This window comes from Leopardus geoffroyi, chromosome A3 (assembly GCF_018350155.1).
Source record: "Leopardus geoffroyi isolate Oge1 chromosome A3, O.geoffroyi_Oge1_pat1.0, whole genome shotgun sequence".
NCBI lineage: Eukaryota > Metazoa > Chordata > Mammalia > Carnivora > Felidae > Leopardus > Leopardus geoffroyi.
Window position 1 is genome coordinate 81623691 of NC_059336.1, and position 19266 is coordinate 81642956.

The 19266-nt window shown below is 37.2% G+C and overlaps 2 protein-coding genes across 2 annotated transcripts in view; one reads left to right on the forward strand and one right to left on the reverse strand.

Annotated features, from left to right (window-relative positions):
• Positions 1-19266, forward strand: part of UGP2 (UDP-glucose pyrophosphorylase 2) — a 65558-nt gene that overhangs the window by 3553 nt on the left and 42739 nt on the right. The window contains exons 2-3 of the mRNA XM_045446231.1: positions 13241-13368; positions 14178-14285. Of these exons, the coding sequence (XP_045302187.1) occupies positions 13241-13368; positions 14178-14285 (236 nt within the window). The remainder of the gene's footprint in view (positions 1-13240; positions 13369-14177; positions 14286-19266) is intronic.
• The window catches only part of VPS54 (VPS54 subunit of GARP complex), a 139225-nt gene continuing 133302 nt past the window's right edge, over positions 13344-19266 (reverse strand). Inside the window, exon 23 of the mRNA XM_045446229.1 lies at positions 13344-13443. Within this exon, the coding sequence (XP_045302185.1) occupies positions 13419-13443 (25 nt within the window). The 3' untranslated portion in view covers positions 13344-13418. The remainder of the gene's footprint in view (positions 13444-19266) is intronic.

Genomic DNA, 19266 nt, shown 5'->3' on the forward strand with positions numbered 1-19266 from the left:
GACAGTTTTTGTTTCAGTAGAGTCAACAAAAATATTTTGAGTGTTTACATGTGTATCCCTTATAGTGGACACTTGAAATTCAGAACATCTAGGTATTATAACTGCGTGTTGTGTATACGGGTTTATGAATGCCTGGTCAGAACTTGGGGTTTCTATACTTGGCTTGAATTTCTTCTCCCAGATCGAGGCAACGTGCTTTGCAGGAAGGCTGGGCATCTCCATTCTCAAGCACTTTGACCTGTCATTAGGTAGAAATGTTCAGTTAATGAAAATGCTTAGGCAAGAGTATTTTCAGTATACACTCCTTGGCTGAAAGAAGGTTCAACTTTATTTGGCCATCTCTCAAGTCTGTGTTCCTCTGGCACTTAAGTATCTTTCTTATAGGAAGACTCTCCTTTCCTGAAGATAAGCCCTAATTCCCTAGCTGTTGTGTTCTGCCCTCAGGTCACCTTCTGCCTGCCTGAAAATTACTTCCCATTTGCTGGTTTTCTCCACCCCAGGGGTTGTTGCAGGGCCCCCAGTTACTCTAAATAAATGTGAGTACTAGCGGAGTTGAGAAGGGACTCTGCATAATAGTTGGAGGTGCTAGGGGTCCTCAGCAGCTGTGACTTTTTGCCAGGTTTGTCAGTAAGTGTCATTTGGGATTTAGCTTTTTTAAAAATTCTGAGAGTTATAGGATAATCTCTCTACATGATTTGGAATTTATAAATGGTTCAGGAACTATTGTTATCTAGCCTGCTAAGGACATGTTATGTGCTTATACTGTAATATTAAAGGAACTTTTTTGAACTGTTTTTAATAGGCCATTATCTAAATTATATAAAAATGTCCTTTAATATTCATAAATTGAGGTGCTTTCTTATATTTCAGGGGAAGCCATTTGAGTATCTGTGTGTCACTTAAAAAACATTTGAGGCCTATCGACTTTCCCATTTGTTGGAATTCTCTCTTTATGACTTTATTTTTATGATTCCTGCTTGGTAGATGGCAGCTAGCCAGGGAGGATTAGCTGAGCTAATTTTAACTGGAGGGGTCTCCGATGAATATACGGATGAGATGCAGTGTGGGGCCTGGTTGTGGAGGTTGGGCCGTGGCCTGTTTCTTCTCAAATCCTCAAACTAAATTTAGCTTATTGCTGATTATTTAGAGGACTAGGATGTTTTTAGCCCAAGGGGATTGTGACATGAATTTGAGGCAGTAGTAGAGGGGACAAAGTAGTGACTAAAGACCACTCCTCATTTTTTAAAGATACGGCTTAGGATTCATTATGTTGCTAGAGAGAGGGGGGACTTAGTTACATTCAGAATCACAGTTCTAAGTGGAAAATTAAAAGAAACTCAGAATAAAGAGTTGAGCTGACAAAAACTTTGTTTTCCACCACGGACTTTGTAATCTCTGTGGTTAAATTCCCTTTGTTCTTGATAACTGGGTCTTTCTTCCAGTAAGATGGATGGTTTTAATTTGTGAAAGCCTACTGAAAAAAGAAATTGATAGGGAACATTAGAGAAATAAGAAATATTAACTGGTACACTTCTCAGAAGTGCCATCTTAATATTCTGAAGATAAATTGAAAAATAACTTTAAAAGGAAATTACTCTAAAATGTTAATTTTGGATAGTAGGTGTTTTCTCGTAATATTGCTTCATAGAGACCCTTCTATGTGTGTGTGATTTTTTTTTCGTAGAAAGTTGTAATTTTATGAATTGTAGTAACTTTAAAATAATGGGAGACTTAATAATAGGACACTTAATAACATTAGTTGGCCCAATAATGAAAATGTTCCCGATAAAAGAAATAATATACTGTAGCTTTTTATTTTCCACCAAATTGTATTTGGAACTTTTATGCCTAAGTGCAGGTATTAGGAGTTCTTAGAAAGTCAGATATATCCATTTTTAAAAAGTTAATATAAACAAATATTTCAAAGTTACACTGTGGATTATCTATAAAAAACAAGTAATTAAGAGTTGACTGTACTAACTTTCCATAATGTGATTTTTCTTGATATCCAGAATTTATGCCAATGGAGAAAATCCCAGAATTATTAGAATAAAATTTGGGGGCGGAGAGCCTCTGAGGGTTTGGGATTTAGTGAATGAGGAAGTATTATGATTCACTTACCACCATTTTGATTGCTTGGAATCTCTTTAGAAGCTTGACTTTTTCTAAAGACTGGTGTCCTTTTGACACAGCCTATATTTTATAAACTATCAAATTTTGAACTTGGTGTAAATAGTGTTTGAATTGTGGACATCTTCATCTTGGGTGATTTGATGGATTGTTACAGGCACAATGACAATTAATTAAAACCATGTGTCTTAGATCTCTAAAATTCTTCTACCAGGCATGTATCTTTCTATGAATAACTTACTGAATTCTTTGAAAGTTGGCTTGCTGAGCTATCAAAAGAAAATTAAGCTATGTGTTTAATTGGGCTTTAAGTGGGGGAAAGGGGATAATACTCCATTTGAAAGCTGTTCCCCAGTTTTCCGTTGGTGATGCAGGCATCCCCTTTAGTTTGTTGCAAAGAAATTGTTTAAGGCTCAGTTTTTTTCTCTGCCAACAGTCCCATTGTTTATTTCTCTCAGTCATTGCCAAATGAAATTGATTGTGCCCCAAACCATTTTGACAATTAAGGGTTGTTTTTGAGAACCGTGGAGAAATTGGCTATGTTGTCTTAGTTAACTTACATGAACAAAAAAATATTTCGTTTTCCAAAATATTTCTAGATATTTGTTAATTTTTCCTGTGTAAATCAAGAGAGTTCCCTGTTTTTCTGTGATTTCACTTGTATCTTTTAAAAAATATTCATTGTATTCTTGTACATAAAATAGTCACATTATGCTTAGTCCACTTTGAAATTATTAGTCACCAAAGTAAAAAATACTATTCTAGGGGATATTTCCTTTAATAGTAGCTCCATTGCTCCTCGGCCACAAAAGCCTGCAGACAAGGTGTTTTGAGTTTGCTTTCCTCTAGTTGCTGTCCTGGCAAAGGATGATGTGATGTTTCATTTATGTTTAAACCCTTCCTAGAATTTTAAAACTTCCAAAGAGTGCAGGAAAATGGAATAACACAGTCCTGTGTACTGTTTTAGATTCACTTATGCCAATGATAAAATGCTTGGCCTCATAATAAAATATTTAGAGAGTGCATAAAAAACTTTGATTTTTCATTGCCCAGAAAACAAACAGTATAGAGGGAAAAGGTGAAGAGCATAAAAGGATGCTTATTCTGTTATATAATTTTAACCCCCCCCCAATAACCTCACGTTATAGACATAGTTGGATTTTTGCATGTTTTAATTCAGGCTTCCACCTGGAGATGACAAACCAAGTAAATGCACTGTAACCAAGAAAGGGAAGACTTTCCTCCAGGAAGGAGAAGCAGGGCTCCAGGGTTTGAATTCCAGCTTGGCAGTGCTACTGTGTCCTTAGGCAACTCAGCATGTTTGAGGCCCTGTTTCATCTCAAAGATAAGGGAATAGGACTCACTGACCTTAAAGCTTTAACAAGCTTAGAAGTTTTAACTAAATACACATCTATCAAATTACAGGACCGGCCTGCCAAATCATTTTTTGTGCTTGATGATGAGGATTTGATGTTGTATTTCTTTTTCCTCCACTCAGCAAATTAGTGTTCTAGGCCCCTTGACATGGCCTTCTTATATCTGTTCAACTTAATGCAAGGTGATATTATTTAACTAGTTGACACATCTCTTCTGAAAGTTCTGCTTTTTAGAAATGCTATTTTATTTTTTTCCCTTAAGATTTTAAGAGCTACTCTTGTATGAGGGCAGAGTTAATGTCAATTATTAATGAGAAATCTGGTTTATGTGTAAATTCTAATAGTTACAAATAATTTTTTAAGTAGGCAGTGCATGATTAGCAAAAATCTTGATTAGCAAGTAGATCTGCATATTCAGTGCTAGAACAGTTCTCAGAAGACTGGTACCTTTTATTTTTTATCAAAAAGCATTTATTAAGCATCATATGTATATAGAACTGGGTCATTTAAAAATCTATGTAAATGTAAATAGTCCTATAGTTTGCAATCTGAAATATCAACATTGACTTTAATACTAAAAGATCATGCAAAGTCAACTAATTGAGTTTTCTTATGATTGAATGACATGGGTTATATTTTTCCTACATTAAGCTAAATCTAAATATATATATTGCCCAATTTTATTTAATCTCTAAAGTTAGTGAAGGGGAGTCTAGGTGGCTCAGTCACTTAAGTGTTGGACTCTTGATTTCGCCCCAGGTCATGACCTCATGATTTGTGGGATTGAGCCCTGCCTTGGGCTCTGAACTAACAGCATGGAATACAGCCTGAACAAAATAGACATGGTACATTCTTACAGAGATTATAACCTGTTGGGTAAGGTAGACATTGAATAAATTTTAAAAAGCACGATGGTATAAAGGAGAGGTAGAAGAATCTACCATGTGAGCATGTAGTGGGTAACCATGCTTAGTTTAGAAAGATTTCTAGGAGGAGATTACATTTAAACTGAACTCTGACAAATGATATATATTAGTGGTTGCTCAGGGTCACTAATATGAGAATATAAGTTTTGATCTCTATTTACACATTGTCAGGTGCCTGCGCTGTGTCAGGTGCTGAGTCAGGTGTTGGGAAAAAAATGTTTTTAATAACATAATATGGCTAGTGCCCTTAAAGTGTTGCAGACAGGCATCTAAGCAAAGAATCAAAATTTAAGGAGTGTTTGATATAATACAGAGGTAGGAGTGATTAAAACCTCCACATTAAAAGAATTATTGAAAGGAAGGCCTTTTTGAATATTCAGAAGCTACCACCAAGAACACAGAATGCCACCCCCAAAATAGCAGAAGCTACTCAATTGCAGAGATTAAACCTTTGGGGGGCGGGGTTAAGTATCAGGGAGGTTTCCTGGAGGTTATGATGATTTTTATGATTTGGGAATTCATGCTGAGCCACTAATTTCTAATTTTTTCTTCCTCATTTTTGCCTACCTTCCTCTAAATATGTTGAATGACACTTGAGATGTATGTTTTGGAACAATCTTATAATAATTAGTTTGCTGTTAATTTCATGGAGCAGAAAATACCAACTTTTGTCTTAAAAAAATGAGGGACTGGGGCACCTGGGTGGCGCAGTCGGTTAAGCGTCCGACTTCAGCCAGGTCACGATCTCACGGTCCGTGAGTTCGAGCCCCGCGTCAGGCTCTGGGCTGATGGCTCAGAGCCTGGAGCCTGTTTCCGATTCTGTGTCTCCCTCTCTCTCTGCCCCTCCCCCGTTCATGCTCTGTCTCTGTCCCAAAAATAAACGTTGAAAAAAAAAAAAAATTAAAAAAAAAAAAAAATGAGGGACTTCTATCACATGAATTCTGAAATAGCATGTTCCAGAGTTGGCTAATTGAGTATAGAGACTGCATCAATCTTTCCTTCCTTCTCTGCTTGCTTGCTTTTTTTAATATTTTAAGTTTTTTATTTTATTTTCTTTGAGAGAGACAGGGACAGTGCAGGTGGGGCAGGGGTAGAGAGAGGGAGAGAGAGAATCCCAATCAGGCTTTGTGCCACGAGCGCAGATCCTGATACAAGCTGAAATTCATGAAACTGTGAGATCATGACCTGATCTGAAACCGAGAGTCGGACAGTTAGCCGACTCAGCCACCCAGGCTCCCCTCTTCTCTGCTTTCTTAAGCCTTTCTCATTCTTGGGTCAGCTTCCCTTAAGGTCACTAAATGGCAGAAGAAACAGGAGGTAAGTGGTGGACACATATGTACAGGGGAGGAAAAGTTTCTATTTGTTTCCAGGTGTGTCTTTTTTCAGTGAAGAGCACCTTTCTCTTAAGTCTTTTGGCAAACTATACCCTATGGCTCAGTGGTCAGAATCATATTATGTTTCATGCTTAAACCAATCTCTGGGAAGGCTTTAGACCAGTCTGGGCCCTGTGCTGTCTCTGAAGCACCTGGCCTTGGGGCAGACAGAACAGCCTTGGTGACAGAATAGCATGGGTGTGGAGAGAAGAATGATGTGTATGGCTGCTACAAATGTATTAAGAAAAATGGAGTATAATCTATATCAGAGCTACTCAAAGCAATACAGGTAGCATTCACTTATTAGAAATGCATATTCTTCCTGCACCATACCTACTGCCAGAGTCAGGATCCCAGGAGCTTGCCCAGGAATCTGTTTTAACAAGCCCTTCAGGTAATTTGTGTACACATTAAAGTTTTAGAAGCTCTATTGAGATACCACAAATGAATTAAGAAATTGCAACCTTTAGATGTTCTGCTCTAGCACTTTCATTAGCTTTGTCTACTCAAAAAGTTACTTCAGCTTGGCTATTAAAACATGTCTGGCTAAGGAATTTGTATTTATTTCCCATCAAATGCAAATCTCATCAATGAAGAAGAGAAGTGATATGATTGGGGTTGCAGCTTAGGGAGACCAATCCATTCTGCCTGGTACCACCAGATTAAAGTGACAAATGGGCAGACTGGTTTGAAAACTGTTGTTGTCATGACGAGGAGATTGAAAATGAGAGGAAAATTAAGGTAGCAGCAGTGGGAATGGAAAGCGATGAAGGAGAATTGTGGCAACTGAAGTGTATAGTATTGGATTGGACGTAATGTGAGGGGAAAGGAGGGAAGAGCCTTCTGTGAGTGAGGTTTCTAGGTCATCTAGGACTGAGTGGGACAATGTTCATATATTAGGGGGCAGGGAGGTGAGTTTAGTTTAGACAATTTGGACATGTTCAGTGTGAGGTATCCAGCCCTCATATCCAGGTGGGAAAGGTCTAGAAGGCTGTAGGGAAGGTGAGTCTGGAGCTCAGGAAAAAAGATGAGGATTCGAGGCACATATTTGGGAGTTATCAATAAGGATACTGGGATACTGGTAAGGGTACTATTGAAGGGAAAAGTGGTCTGGGGACAGAATCTTAAGGAAACCCAGGGAGTAGGAGAAGAAAGAGCCAGTTAGGGAAACTGAGGCCTGTCACAGGTGGAAAAGATGTAGAGTAATATTGAGTAATGGAATTCAAACAAGAAAAGATTTTCTAGGAGGAATACTCACAAATAACTGAGTTTAAGGACTGCAATGAGAGCCCAAAAGAGGATGATTAGCTTTAATTGGTCATAAATCTAGTCAATATATGTCTTTAGTTTCATCCATGGTTATATTTACAGTTGCCAATACATTCTTGGGAGTTCTATACTGACAGTAGCCCCCATTATCCACCGTCTCACTCACGTGCAGTCAACTGAGGTCTAGAAGCAGATGTTCCTCCAACTGACATATTGTCAGAAGGTCAATACTGCCATATCCCAGGGATACTTCAGGTTTGGTTCTAGACCACAGTATTAAGCAAATATTGCAATAAAGGGAGTCAAATGAGGTTTTTTTTGTTTGTTTCCTAGCACATTTAAAAGTTATATTTATACTATAATATAAGCTATTAAGCATGTAATAGCATTATATCTAAGTGTATACCTTAATTAAAAATTTTTTATTGCTAAAAAATGCTAATCATCATCTAAGCTTTCAGCGAGTCATAATCACTGGTCATGGATCACCATAACAAATATAACAATAATGAAAAAATTTGAAATATTGCAGGATTACCAAAATGTGACACAGAGACACAAAGTGAGTAAATGCTGCTGTAAAAATGGTGCTGATATACTTGCTCAGTTCACAGACCTTCAGCTTTGGGGGAAAAGAAGAACAAAAACGAATGCAATATCTGCAAAGTGCAAGAAGAGCAAAGTGCAATAAAACGAGACATGCCTGCCGTAGCCTAATGCTATATCACAGTGCCTACATCATTCACCTCGCTTCATCTCATCATTTAGGCATTTTATTTTCTCACAGCATCACAAGAAGGCTGAGTACATTACAATATTTTGAGACCGCATTCTCATAACTATTGTACTATAGTTATCTTTTTATTGTTAATCTCCTATTGTGCCTAATTTGTAAATTAAACTTTATCATAGCTATGTATGTATAAGAAAAAACATAGTAAATATAGAGTTTGGTATTATCTGTGGTTTTAGGTCATCCACTGGGAGTCTTGGAACACAGCCCCCATAGATGAGGGGGAACTACTATACTTGGATTGCAAGCCATTTCCAGGTTAAAGATGAAGTGAGCTCTCTAATTCTCTGACTTTGGGTTCCTCTCAATATGAGTTTCCAAGGAAGGTTGGGACTGATAGAGCTAATGAGTAGTGGGTGGGAGGTGGCCTGGGGAGAGCTCCTAACCTCTTTGTTGCTCTTGGTATTCTTTCTATACCCTTTCCGTGGCCTGTGCATTGTGAAGCTAGCTTTCTCCTTTAGAACGTGAAGTTGTTTTGTTTGTGCCAGTATCAGGATGTCAGGGAAGGGTATTATGTATACCTCTTAGTTGATGAAATGGATGAAATGAAATACCTGATTTAAATGAAAACAAATGTTAGATTGAATGTCTCCTACCTCTTGATTCTATTGCTTTCCTCTTCCCCCACTCCCTTTTTTTTTTTTTTTTTTTTTTTTTTTTTTTTTTTTTCTTGCTCCAGTTGGATAGGGGAAAGTCCATGATGTTGAAATTTTAATTCTTGTGAACAAGGAAGAATTAGGAAATTGAGGTGGCAGGAAAACTTCTTAAAAAAAAATAGTTACTGCCTGTTATATCCCAAATTGACTAAATTATAATTAAATCAACCAGGACCATTCTAGTAAGCCCATGTGGAGATGAGTTTCCTGTCAGTTCCACTGGGTATAAGAAGACATTCTGATAGAAATGCTTTTGGAGGAGAGTACTTGTGAATTTTGTGCCAGGGATTAAAGAGAGTCAGAGTAGGAGGAAAAAATGAGCAGGATGTTCTGCCTCATTGTGGTGGGATGGGGCTTTGCTTCTGACCTCCACCATTAGCTGGTTCTATAACCTTGGATAACTCATTTAACTATTTCAGCCACAGTTTCCTCATCTGTAAAATGTTGAGGGTAGATTAAATTCTTCCTCTCCTCTCTAAAAATGTTTTATCACCAACGTAATGAAATGTTTGATTCCTAATCCACTCTCTAACGTTGAGGATGATCCATTTTCTATTGCTAGAAAGTAAGGAGGGATAAAACATTTGGGAGGTTAGAAATCTTGCATTATTCAGGGGATTCTTTAATTGACTTTCAATTAGAAATAACAACTATCATTGCTGGAAGTGTAACCTGAGAATGTTAAGTCCAAGAAAGCTTTTAAGGTCTGTACTTCTTTTCCTACCCCAAATTCCAGACGTTTCTTAAAAAATTCAGGATAGATAAGGAAGTCACTGCAAAGAGAAATGGTTTCTAGCTATGTGTCTCCCGATCTGTGTCATGTCTTTAAGGTAAATACTCTTCTTGATTAAGCATGCGTCCTTATTTTTGCATATTCTTTAATCCTTAAAAGTCCTTCTTTATTCTTTTTCTATTTTTTTTAATTTATTTATTTTAATGTTTATTTATTTTTGAGAGAGAGAGACAGAGTGCAAGAAGGGGAGGGGCAGAGAGAGAGACATACACACAGAATCTGAAGCAGCTCCAGGTTCTGAGCTGTCAGCACAGAGCCTGACACGGGGCTTGAACCCATGAACCATGAGATCACGACCTGAGCCGAAGTCAGACGCTTACCCGACTGAGCCATCCAGGCGCCCCTATTATTATTTTTTAATTTACATCCAAATTAGCATATCGTGCAACAGTGATTTCAGGAGTAGATTCCTTAGTGCCCCTTACCATTTAGCCCTTCCCCCCTCCCACAACCCCTCCAGTAACCCTCAGTTTGTTCTCCCTATTTATGAGTCTCTTCTGTTTTGTCCCCATCCCTGTTTTTATATTATTTTTGTTTCCCTTCCCTTATGTTCATCTGTTTTGTCTCTTGAAGTCCTCATATGAGTGAAGTCATATGATTTTTGTCTTTCTCTGACTAATTTCACTTAGCATCGTACCCTCCAGTTCTATCCACGTAGTTGCAAATGGCAAGATTTCATTCTTTTTGATTGCCGAGTAATACTCCATTGTATATATACCACATCTTCTTTATCCATTCATCCATCAATGGACATTTGGGTTCTTTCCATACTTTGGCTATTGTTGATAGTGCTGCTATAAACATGGGGGTGCATGTGTCCCTTCGAAATAGCACACCTGTATCCCGTGGGTAAATGCCTAGTAGTGCAATTAGTGGGTCGTAGGGTAGTTCTATTTTTAGTTTTTTGAGGAACCTCCATACTGTTTTCCAGAGTGGCTGCACCAGCTTGCATTCCCAAGTCCTTCTTTATTCTTTAGTCACTAAAAAACAAAACTTCAGTAGTAGCACTGCCCAGAGGATGGTGTTGGAAACAGCAGTGAAACAGGGTGGAAGAGGTGATAGGCTCCTTAGAATATTCTTTTGTTGTGTAAGCTGTTCATATCTGTAGAGTGACTGGAGGGAATACAAATTGTTCTTTGTGTTTGGTGCTATATCAAAGAAATGGAAGAATAGGGAGGAATAACTCTTACAGACATTTGTTACAATTTGAGTTTGAATCTGGGTTGTTTTTTTTTTTTTTTGAATCCTATCTTAAGTTTGGACCTGCTGCACCTGGCAAAGATCACATGTACTATTAAATGTCTTTCAGCCAACCTTTCTTACGTTGGCTTCATAGGGAGGATAGTGACATGGGTTCTGTGTGTTTTGGCCTTAAATCATGTAGATTGATAGGCCGTTGTTCTGTAGAGGGAGTCTCCAAAGTTTGGTGGGGTTTTTTGTTTGGTGTTTTGTTTGGTTTTCCTGTTCTCATGTAGACAAATCTCAAACAGCTATTAATAATTATTTTTGAACTTTACAGTTACACTTATAATTATCTCATTTTGGCATTTGCCTGGAATATAGGTTAAATGTTTCCATCACTAATTTTTTAGGAATATGACTGAATACTGGCTTTCAGGATATAACTTCATCAACAAAGCAGCAAGTCTATTGTTAGCTGTCTTTGAGTCCAACAAAAAAACCTTATTTTAAAAATCCTTATAAATTTCTTGATCTATTTTAATCCATCAGTGACACAGAATCAAAGAATTCATGTGTTCCTTAATTTAGAGGTTTTATGCTTATGTTTAGTAGAATTTTCTTGCAAATTATTTCTTAAACATTAACATGGGAGTTGGCTTAAAGATTGTGGGAGAGATACCCCAGGTATACTGCTTCTGAGCTCCAGCAATTAGCTGGTTCTGTAACCTTGGATAACTCATTTAACTGCTGGGGAAGCAGGGTTGGGGGATACTTAACCTGTGATAAATTTTAAATTGCAATTAAGTCAACCAAGAGGTGAATGTGTATAGTTGATGTCACACTAACTCTAGTTTAAAATGTTCTACAGGAGTTTTTTAGTTACCTATCATAGTTATGTAAACCTACTCATCCATTGTTAGGAGTTGTGAACAGATGATAATCAAGTTGCTACTTACTAGTGGAAACATACATTTAGGTTGATTATGAAATACACATGTGTGTTTCTTAGCTCACAAAGAAGTTATTTATGAACCACTATTTGGGTCACTTTAAAGTTTTACTGGAGTCCATAAACTTAGTTGTGTTGTGGTTTATGCCTAGGAAAAGAGCACAGTTAGGAGTGCCGGGGTGGCTCGGTTGGTTAAGCGTCTGACTTCTTGATTTTGACTCAGGTCATGATCTTGCAGTTCATGGGCGTCGGGGGCTCTGCACTGACAGCAGGGAGCCTGGTTGGGATTCTCTGTCTCCCTCTCTCACTGCCTCTCCCCTGCTCATTCTCTGTCTCTCTCTCAAAAAAAAAAAAAAAGGCACAGTTAGAAAACAGCTATTTTAGGATTAGATTGTGTGTTCTCACCTAATTTCCTTGTTTTTCCCCTCCCTTGGATTTTAATATTACAGGAAATGTATTTTAAAGGGTTTTTGAAGAGCAATGTTAAATATCTCATTTGTTAACATTTGTAGGTATTTAGGAGGAGAAGCTGTCTACATTAAATAAATTGCTTCAGGAGTTACATAATTTACTAATTTCTGCTCTCACAAGTATCTTTTTGTTATGTTGGCTTTAATTCTGTATGAATAAATGTTTTCTTCTGCCCAGATAACAAATAAAAGAATTTATGGTGTGTGTGAGTATTTTTAGTTTCACTGAAATGATTCTGGTAAATTAATCACCATTTGTAGAACTAGTTATCAAACAAAATGTTTGAACATAAGCTTCAAAACTACATTTATAAAGTAAGTTTGAGTTACATATTGAAGAGAAAAGGTGATGTGAACAGTAGTCTGACTGTTCCTTATTTCATAAGTAAAAGACAAGATAATTAGATAGCTGAGCATGTAAAACAACTTGTGTTGGCATATTTCTCCCAAGGTGCTTAGGCTTGGGATGTTTTCTTGTTGCATATTTTTCTGTTTTTACTTGTTTACGTCCATCAGGCATTTCTGTTGCCTTTAGTGAGTTACCTGTAGTGAGATCCGTCTGTGGCCAGAGATGACCAACTATGCCAAAAGCCCTGATAGTATTGTCTGACACAGACAAGCACTGAAGAGTCTAGGCTAAAACTGAGGGCAATAAGTGGGCAGGGAGCCCTGTGTTCTCCTTTTAAGTGAAAATTTTGATGCCAGACACATAGAGGCACCTGGGAATTGCCAGTATCTCTCAATGGGTTTTTCTTTAATAAGGAATGTGAAACTGGAGGGCTTCACTTCTAAAATGGAAAGAATTCCTTAATTTTTTTCATCTGGCCTGGAAGGGAACGGTTTTTGTTTTTTTGTTTTGTTTTGTTTTGTTTTGTTTTGTTTCTGTGAAATTGCTAAGCCCTTTCCATTCTTTTATCTGGCAGCAGTTCCATAAGAGCATGTACCATAAAACATACCTTTATTAACATTATTCCACCTCTCATTTTTCTCCAGTTTTGATGGCTAAGAGGGAAACATTAGTAGAGATAGAACTAAATGCCCAAATGAAGATTAATCCTTTTATTCCCACCTGCCCCATCTTCCCAAAAGCATTTATTAGTGTCTCAGATATACTAGTAATGCAGGTAGATGTAACAAATTTGAGGCCATGTGATTATATAGCTCTAATTAGTTGACACTACTGATATCCTTCGAGAGGATAATGGGACTAAAGGAGTGAACCCTTTTCATGTTCTGATAAACTAGAAATAAATCAGTTATAGCTTACCAGCTATTTGAATGGCTGTCTGATTTTTTTTCTGTTGGCGATTTTATATTTTTAAGATCTTAGCAAAGCCATGTCTCAGGATGGTGCTTCTCAGTTCCAAGAAGTCATTCGACAAGAGCTAGAATTATCTGTGAAGAAGGAACTGGAAAAAATACTTACCACAGCGCCATCACATGAGTTTGAGGTAAGGACTCTGCAGTGTTTCTTGCTTCCATCCATCTACATGCTGAGTTGTTATTGCTGCTGTTGATCATCCAGCCTGAAATAAGCACAAAATATAATAGCATTAAAAAAAGTAGGATTGCTTAACAATTAAGGATTTTCAACATTTTCCCATTGTTAAACCATTGTCTTTTTTTTTAATTCCAGGAAGTTTCTAAAGTCTAAAGAATCAGAACAAAAAATTATTTTTTTTGTGTTCTAGTATCGTTGGGTAAAAGGGTAACAGTACTCAGAATTATCAACCATACAACCTGCATACCTTTTTCCAGAGAGCCAGTTCTAATAGAACCATGCTACTTTGTCAGCTGTGTAGAGATTTCCCAGTGTAGACAGGTATTTTTACTTTTCTGTTTATAAATCAATAGATCATCCTTTTCATTTTCAAATTTCAGTTCATACTTAATGTTTTGAGGTTAACTGTGTTTTGTTACTTTTTCTTTCAGTGAAAGTGAATTTTCACTTAAAAGAAGTAGAAAAAAAGTACTGGCAAATATATGTAGAGAACCAATTGAAATTCCCATGGACCAAATGGTGTTGAGTTTACATGATAACTGCTGGAAGATTTGGGGATTATTTGCTTGTATTCCTTTAAGTGTGGTTCCTATTAGCTTTTCTTCCCCTTCACTTTTAAGTTGGCATAAAAAAGTCTCTGCTGTACTCCATGTTCTAATAGTGTAATAATTTAATTGAAAGGTGTTTTAAATGTATAATACATATCTATATTAAAATTAAGCATTCTGCTCATTGTAACAAGAACTTCTGTTTTCATAGCACACTAAAAAAGACCTTGATGGATTTCGGAAGCTATTCCATCGATTTTTGCAAGAAAAGGGACCTTCTGTGGATTGGGGGAAAATCCAGAGACCTCCAGAAGATTCGGTAAGTTTTAGATAAAATGTAGGAAAATTTAAGGTAATTCAAGACCTGGGTTTAAATTTGGGGGTGAGGTACTGTGGGGGACCTGTAAGAACCGTCACTTTACATTCTCTGTTCCTCATGCCAAAACTACAGAGATAACCTACTGCTTTCCCCTCTGTTAGTCCCATCTTTTCAGTCCTGCAGAGGATTTAGGAAAGTCTAATCTCCCTATAACACTACCTCATAACTTAAAAATCCCTGCATATGAGGCAATTCTTTTGCAAAGTACCAAACACATAGTAAGAGCTTCATTTATGTTCTTTTCTTCCTTCTCTCTCCCAAACCATCCGATTTCTGATAGCCTATAGTGTCTTGTACAGATGCTAAATCACCTACTTAAAGCTCTCCTCATGCTTTCAACCTGTCTTTAGCCATATTTCCCTTGCCTGTTTTTCACATGTTGTATTTCCCTGCTTCTAGACTTCTGTGTATATCATTTCTTTGGAATACTTTGGTCTCTTCACCTGTCAAAATCCTGCTCATTCTTTGAGGCTCAGTCCAAATGCCTCCACCTCTGTCATTGACCCCTAGCATAAAGCTGCTCTGAAGAAGTGTAGTGCAGTAGTGTCAGAGGTACAAATCCTAGTTTTACTACTTAGGAGGTTTATGTAAAATGAGAATAATACCAAGTGACTTAAGTACTTTACAGGGCTATGAGGCTTCATTAAGAAGCATATATGGAAACATGTTAAACCATGAAGCATTTTTCAGATACTAGTAGTTACTTCTACCATCATGTAGCACTTAGCCTGCATGAGTAGTAGTTGTGTATGCATGTGTTGTCTTCCTGAGAGACCTTGAAGGCCAGGGAACCATGTGTCCTAAACAAATGTTTGTTGAATGAATGATCTAAATGCAGTTGATTGTCTCGGAAATAGGTTTTGTTAACATATTGACCTTTCTTCCCTTTCCTGTCAGCAGTTTTGACATCTCACTGTTTGTAGCACTTTTCATGGCAGGTAGAAGAAACTTGATAGAGCGGAGCAATTGTATGTAGATAGTTTAGCTCTTGAATTCTGCAGTCTTCTAGTATCTAATTAATACTGGTTTTAAAACAAGGCTGTTTCGAGCAGGGTTTTGGCAAAGTTCTGCCTGAAGGCAAAGTTCTATACTGACTATGTTTGTAAAGTTTTATGGGAACATAACTGGACACATACATTTATATACCATCTATGGTGACTTAAGCTAATGGAGTCCCTTGGATTTTTTCTTGAGAAAATCTTAAATATAGTTCCTGGTTAGGAGTGCTTTTATTTCCAGAATGTGGAACATGCTTTTCAGTTCTTAAACTTGTTAAAGTTTAAGTAACTATAATTTTGCCTAGAAGTTTATTCCTTATTGAAGTAAATTCATTTTTCTAGTTAATCATGGACCTGGACCTGGGCATAAAGGTGTAGTTAATTCTTGCTTGCATACATGGACTTTTTTTTTTCTACACAAACTTAACCTTTTGATGATAGAGCCTACCGTGTAGGAAGGCACACAGATTCATTACTTTTAGTATATTTTAAGGTTCAGGATTCTGCTTTGTCAGTGAGAAATCTGCCTTTGTGTATTTTGAGAGACGATTGTGCTATAAAGAAGGGTTTCTTAGAATATGGATTGCAGGGTGGGGAAGGAAGGGAGGGAGGAATCAGAACCATCTAAGGATTTTTCCAGTTCAGAACTACCATCCCCAACAAGGTTCTGACAAATACTTTCAAGAGGCTGTGTGCCCATAGTAAGCCATAGTTACTGATAGGAATGCAGAGTTGATACAGAAAAAGAATACAAAAAATAGAATTCTGGATAGAATTTTATTTTGTGAAGTCTTTTCTGTTTATAAAAGTGTAAGTCTTCATTAAAAATGTTGAAGCCTAGGTTTTGAGCATCTTTTAAAATATATGGTTATAATCCCATCTGCCCTTAATGTTGAAGGTTTCAGAGTACAGAGGCAAAAGATAAGTTTGTTCTTTTATGTCCTGAGCTTCTTGAGGCCACAAATGTTACACTCTGAATGTTAACAACTTTTGCAAATAATTATGAGAATACAGATTATGGGACAATATTGTTCACCTTGCTTCTCTACATTCTTCCAGCTCCCTTCCTCCCTCCCCGCTTTCCTGTAGATTTTCTGTCTCTTGTCATAGAGATTATACAGAGATCAGTTTTTCTCTCAAATCATAACTTTTTTTAGCACACATAGGTTTTTGTTTTTTAGATTTTTTAAGTTTATTTATTGGAGGGGGGAAGGAGCGGGGCAGGGGCAGAGAATGGGGGGGAGAGAGAATCCCAAGAAGGCTCCATGCTGTTGGCCTGGAGCCTGATATGGGGCTCGATCCCACAAACTGAGATCATGGCCTGAGCTGAAATCAAGAGTGGAATACTTAACCAACTGAGCACGCAGGCATCTCTGGTTTCTGTTTTTTAAATGCAGGTGATACTTTAGCCTCCTAACCAAAAAGAAATTATTGTGGGAGGATAGTCATTTAGAGTAACATGTCTCACATCAGCCTTGCATCAAAGCTGTGCACATAAACATTGTCATGATAGAATATCTGTTTTTGTATAGGAGTTGGCAGACTACCAGTTGGCCACCTTGTTTTATAAATAAAGTTTTATTGGAACACAGCCTGTAGCTACTGTCATGAGACAATGGCAGAGTTGAATAGTTAGAACTGAGACCACGTAGCCTACCCAACCTAACATATTTTCTTCTTGGCCCTTTATGGAAAAATTTTGCTGACCCCATTTTAGTATACTTTTTTCTTCTTTGGCCCTCAGAAAACTGAATTTAAATGCCTTTTTCATTCAGATGATTACTTTTTAAATAAAAATATTTGTATAAATACTAGATTGAAGGATATACTTATAGGCATTGAAATTTTATGTTTTACTCTTGTGTTGAATACTTCATCTTAACTCTGTCCTCTGTCAGTAAGCATATACATTTGTAAAAAAATTTGTTGTTGTCTAAGTGTAGTTGACACATAATGTTACATTAGTTTCAGGTGTATAATATAATGATTCTTGATAATTTTATACATTATGCTTTGCTCACTACAAGTGTTACCATCTGTCCCCATACAGCACTATTACAATAGCATTGCATATACTCCCTGTGCTGTACATACCTTTTATTCCTGTAACTTACTCTATATCTGGAAGACTGTATTTCCCATTCCCTTTCCCCCAATTTGCCAATCCCCCTTCCCCTCTGGTAACCATGAGTTTGTTCTGAATATACATGTTGTTCGAAAAGCCTATTGAGTCCATATTTTATTGAATTCTGGCTAAAACAAAAAAACTCAATTTATGGAGTTATGGTATGGATAATGCTATGTTCCAATTTTGTGAAAGTTAACTACATAAATGTTGTAATCGAGGTATGTCTTGATATTTAGCTACGTTAATAAATTTTAAAAAACTGTATTAAAGTACATGTTTTGGATTAGAGCAAGGAAGGACCAGTCAGCATGTACAACTTCATTTGACCATTTTGTTCTTTTCTAGAGAGGCTGTTAGTGACTTGTTCCTGAACAAACTTAATGTTTAAGTTTATATTTTGGATGTAGAGGGATGGGAATTAGATAAAAGAAACAAGGAGATACAGAGTCTGCTCAAGAAGGTAGTACTGTAGCTGACAGATTGTTTTGAGCTCTAATTTAAAACCTGTTTAAGGTGCATTCTCATTTATGTGAAAATGTTCTCTAAAAAAGGCTTTTTCATTTAGAGGAACCAAGGTCTTGATTTGATTGTCCTTGTTCTTGTCTCTATGTTCCCCAAAGGGTGAGTATGTATTTGTGAATGGGGAAGATTTATATAGGGTCAACTCTTTTTTTTTTTTTTTTTTTAATGCAGAGAATTGGCATGAAGAATATCATATAATGTGATATTTTAGCTTCAGATTTTTTGTTTTGCCCCATAAAATAATTGAGAGTTTTTCTTAGTCTGTCAGTACAAAACATTAAAATGTGTGTTTATTTTTTTTAATTTTTTTTTTTTTAACGTTTATTTATTTTTGAGACAGAGAGAGACAGAGCATGAACAGGGGAGGGGCAGAGAGAGAGGGAGACACAGAATCGGAAGCAGGCTCCAGGCTCTGGGCCATCAGCCCAGAGCCCGATGCGGGGCTCGAACTCACAGACCGTGAGATCGTGACCTGAGCCGAAGGCGGACGCTTAACCGACTGAGCCACCCAGGCGCCCCTAAAATGTGTGTGTTTAAATGGTAAGCCATTCTGAGAAAGTTAGTGTATGTGTGCAGAGTAAAAATACAGTTGTTGTTTTTTTTTAAGATGAATCATAGTCTATTGTGCAACTAATGTTTGCACATATTTTTTTTTTTGAAAGACTCACTAGAGGCAGTTTGGTCAAGGGTTTGACATGATGTGACACAGGATGGTTTGCTTTGAGCATCCCCTGTTGGGTGAAAATTTTCCAACTTCAATCAGCTAATGGTATAGCCATTAGAGATTTGTTTTGGGTGTGTACATAGATAAAAAAGATCTTGAATGCAAACGTGCTACACAAAAGCCAGAATGCCTGGGTGGTTCAGTTGGTTAAGCATCTAACTCTTGATTTTGGCTCAGATTGTGATTTCATGGTGTTCCTGAGAGTGATCCCTTCATGGGGCTCCCTGCATGGGGCTCGTGCTGACAGCACAGAGCCTGCTTGGGATTCTTTCTCTTCTCTCTCCCTCCCTCCACTCATGCTCACTCATGCTTGAATCTCATAAAGAAACTCTTATTGGCTTCCTCTCTCTCTCTCTCTCTCTCAAAATAACTAAATAAAAAAGCATTCCACACAAAAGGAAATAGTGACATTTAAGAAACTGGCTGTGAGGATATAGCTGGCTGGCTACCAAAGAGTCTCATCTTTTCCTTGATGTAAAGTTTTAAAATGATAATATATAGAACTACTAATCTAAGCAAATATATTTATACTAATTTAACAAATATTGC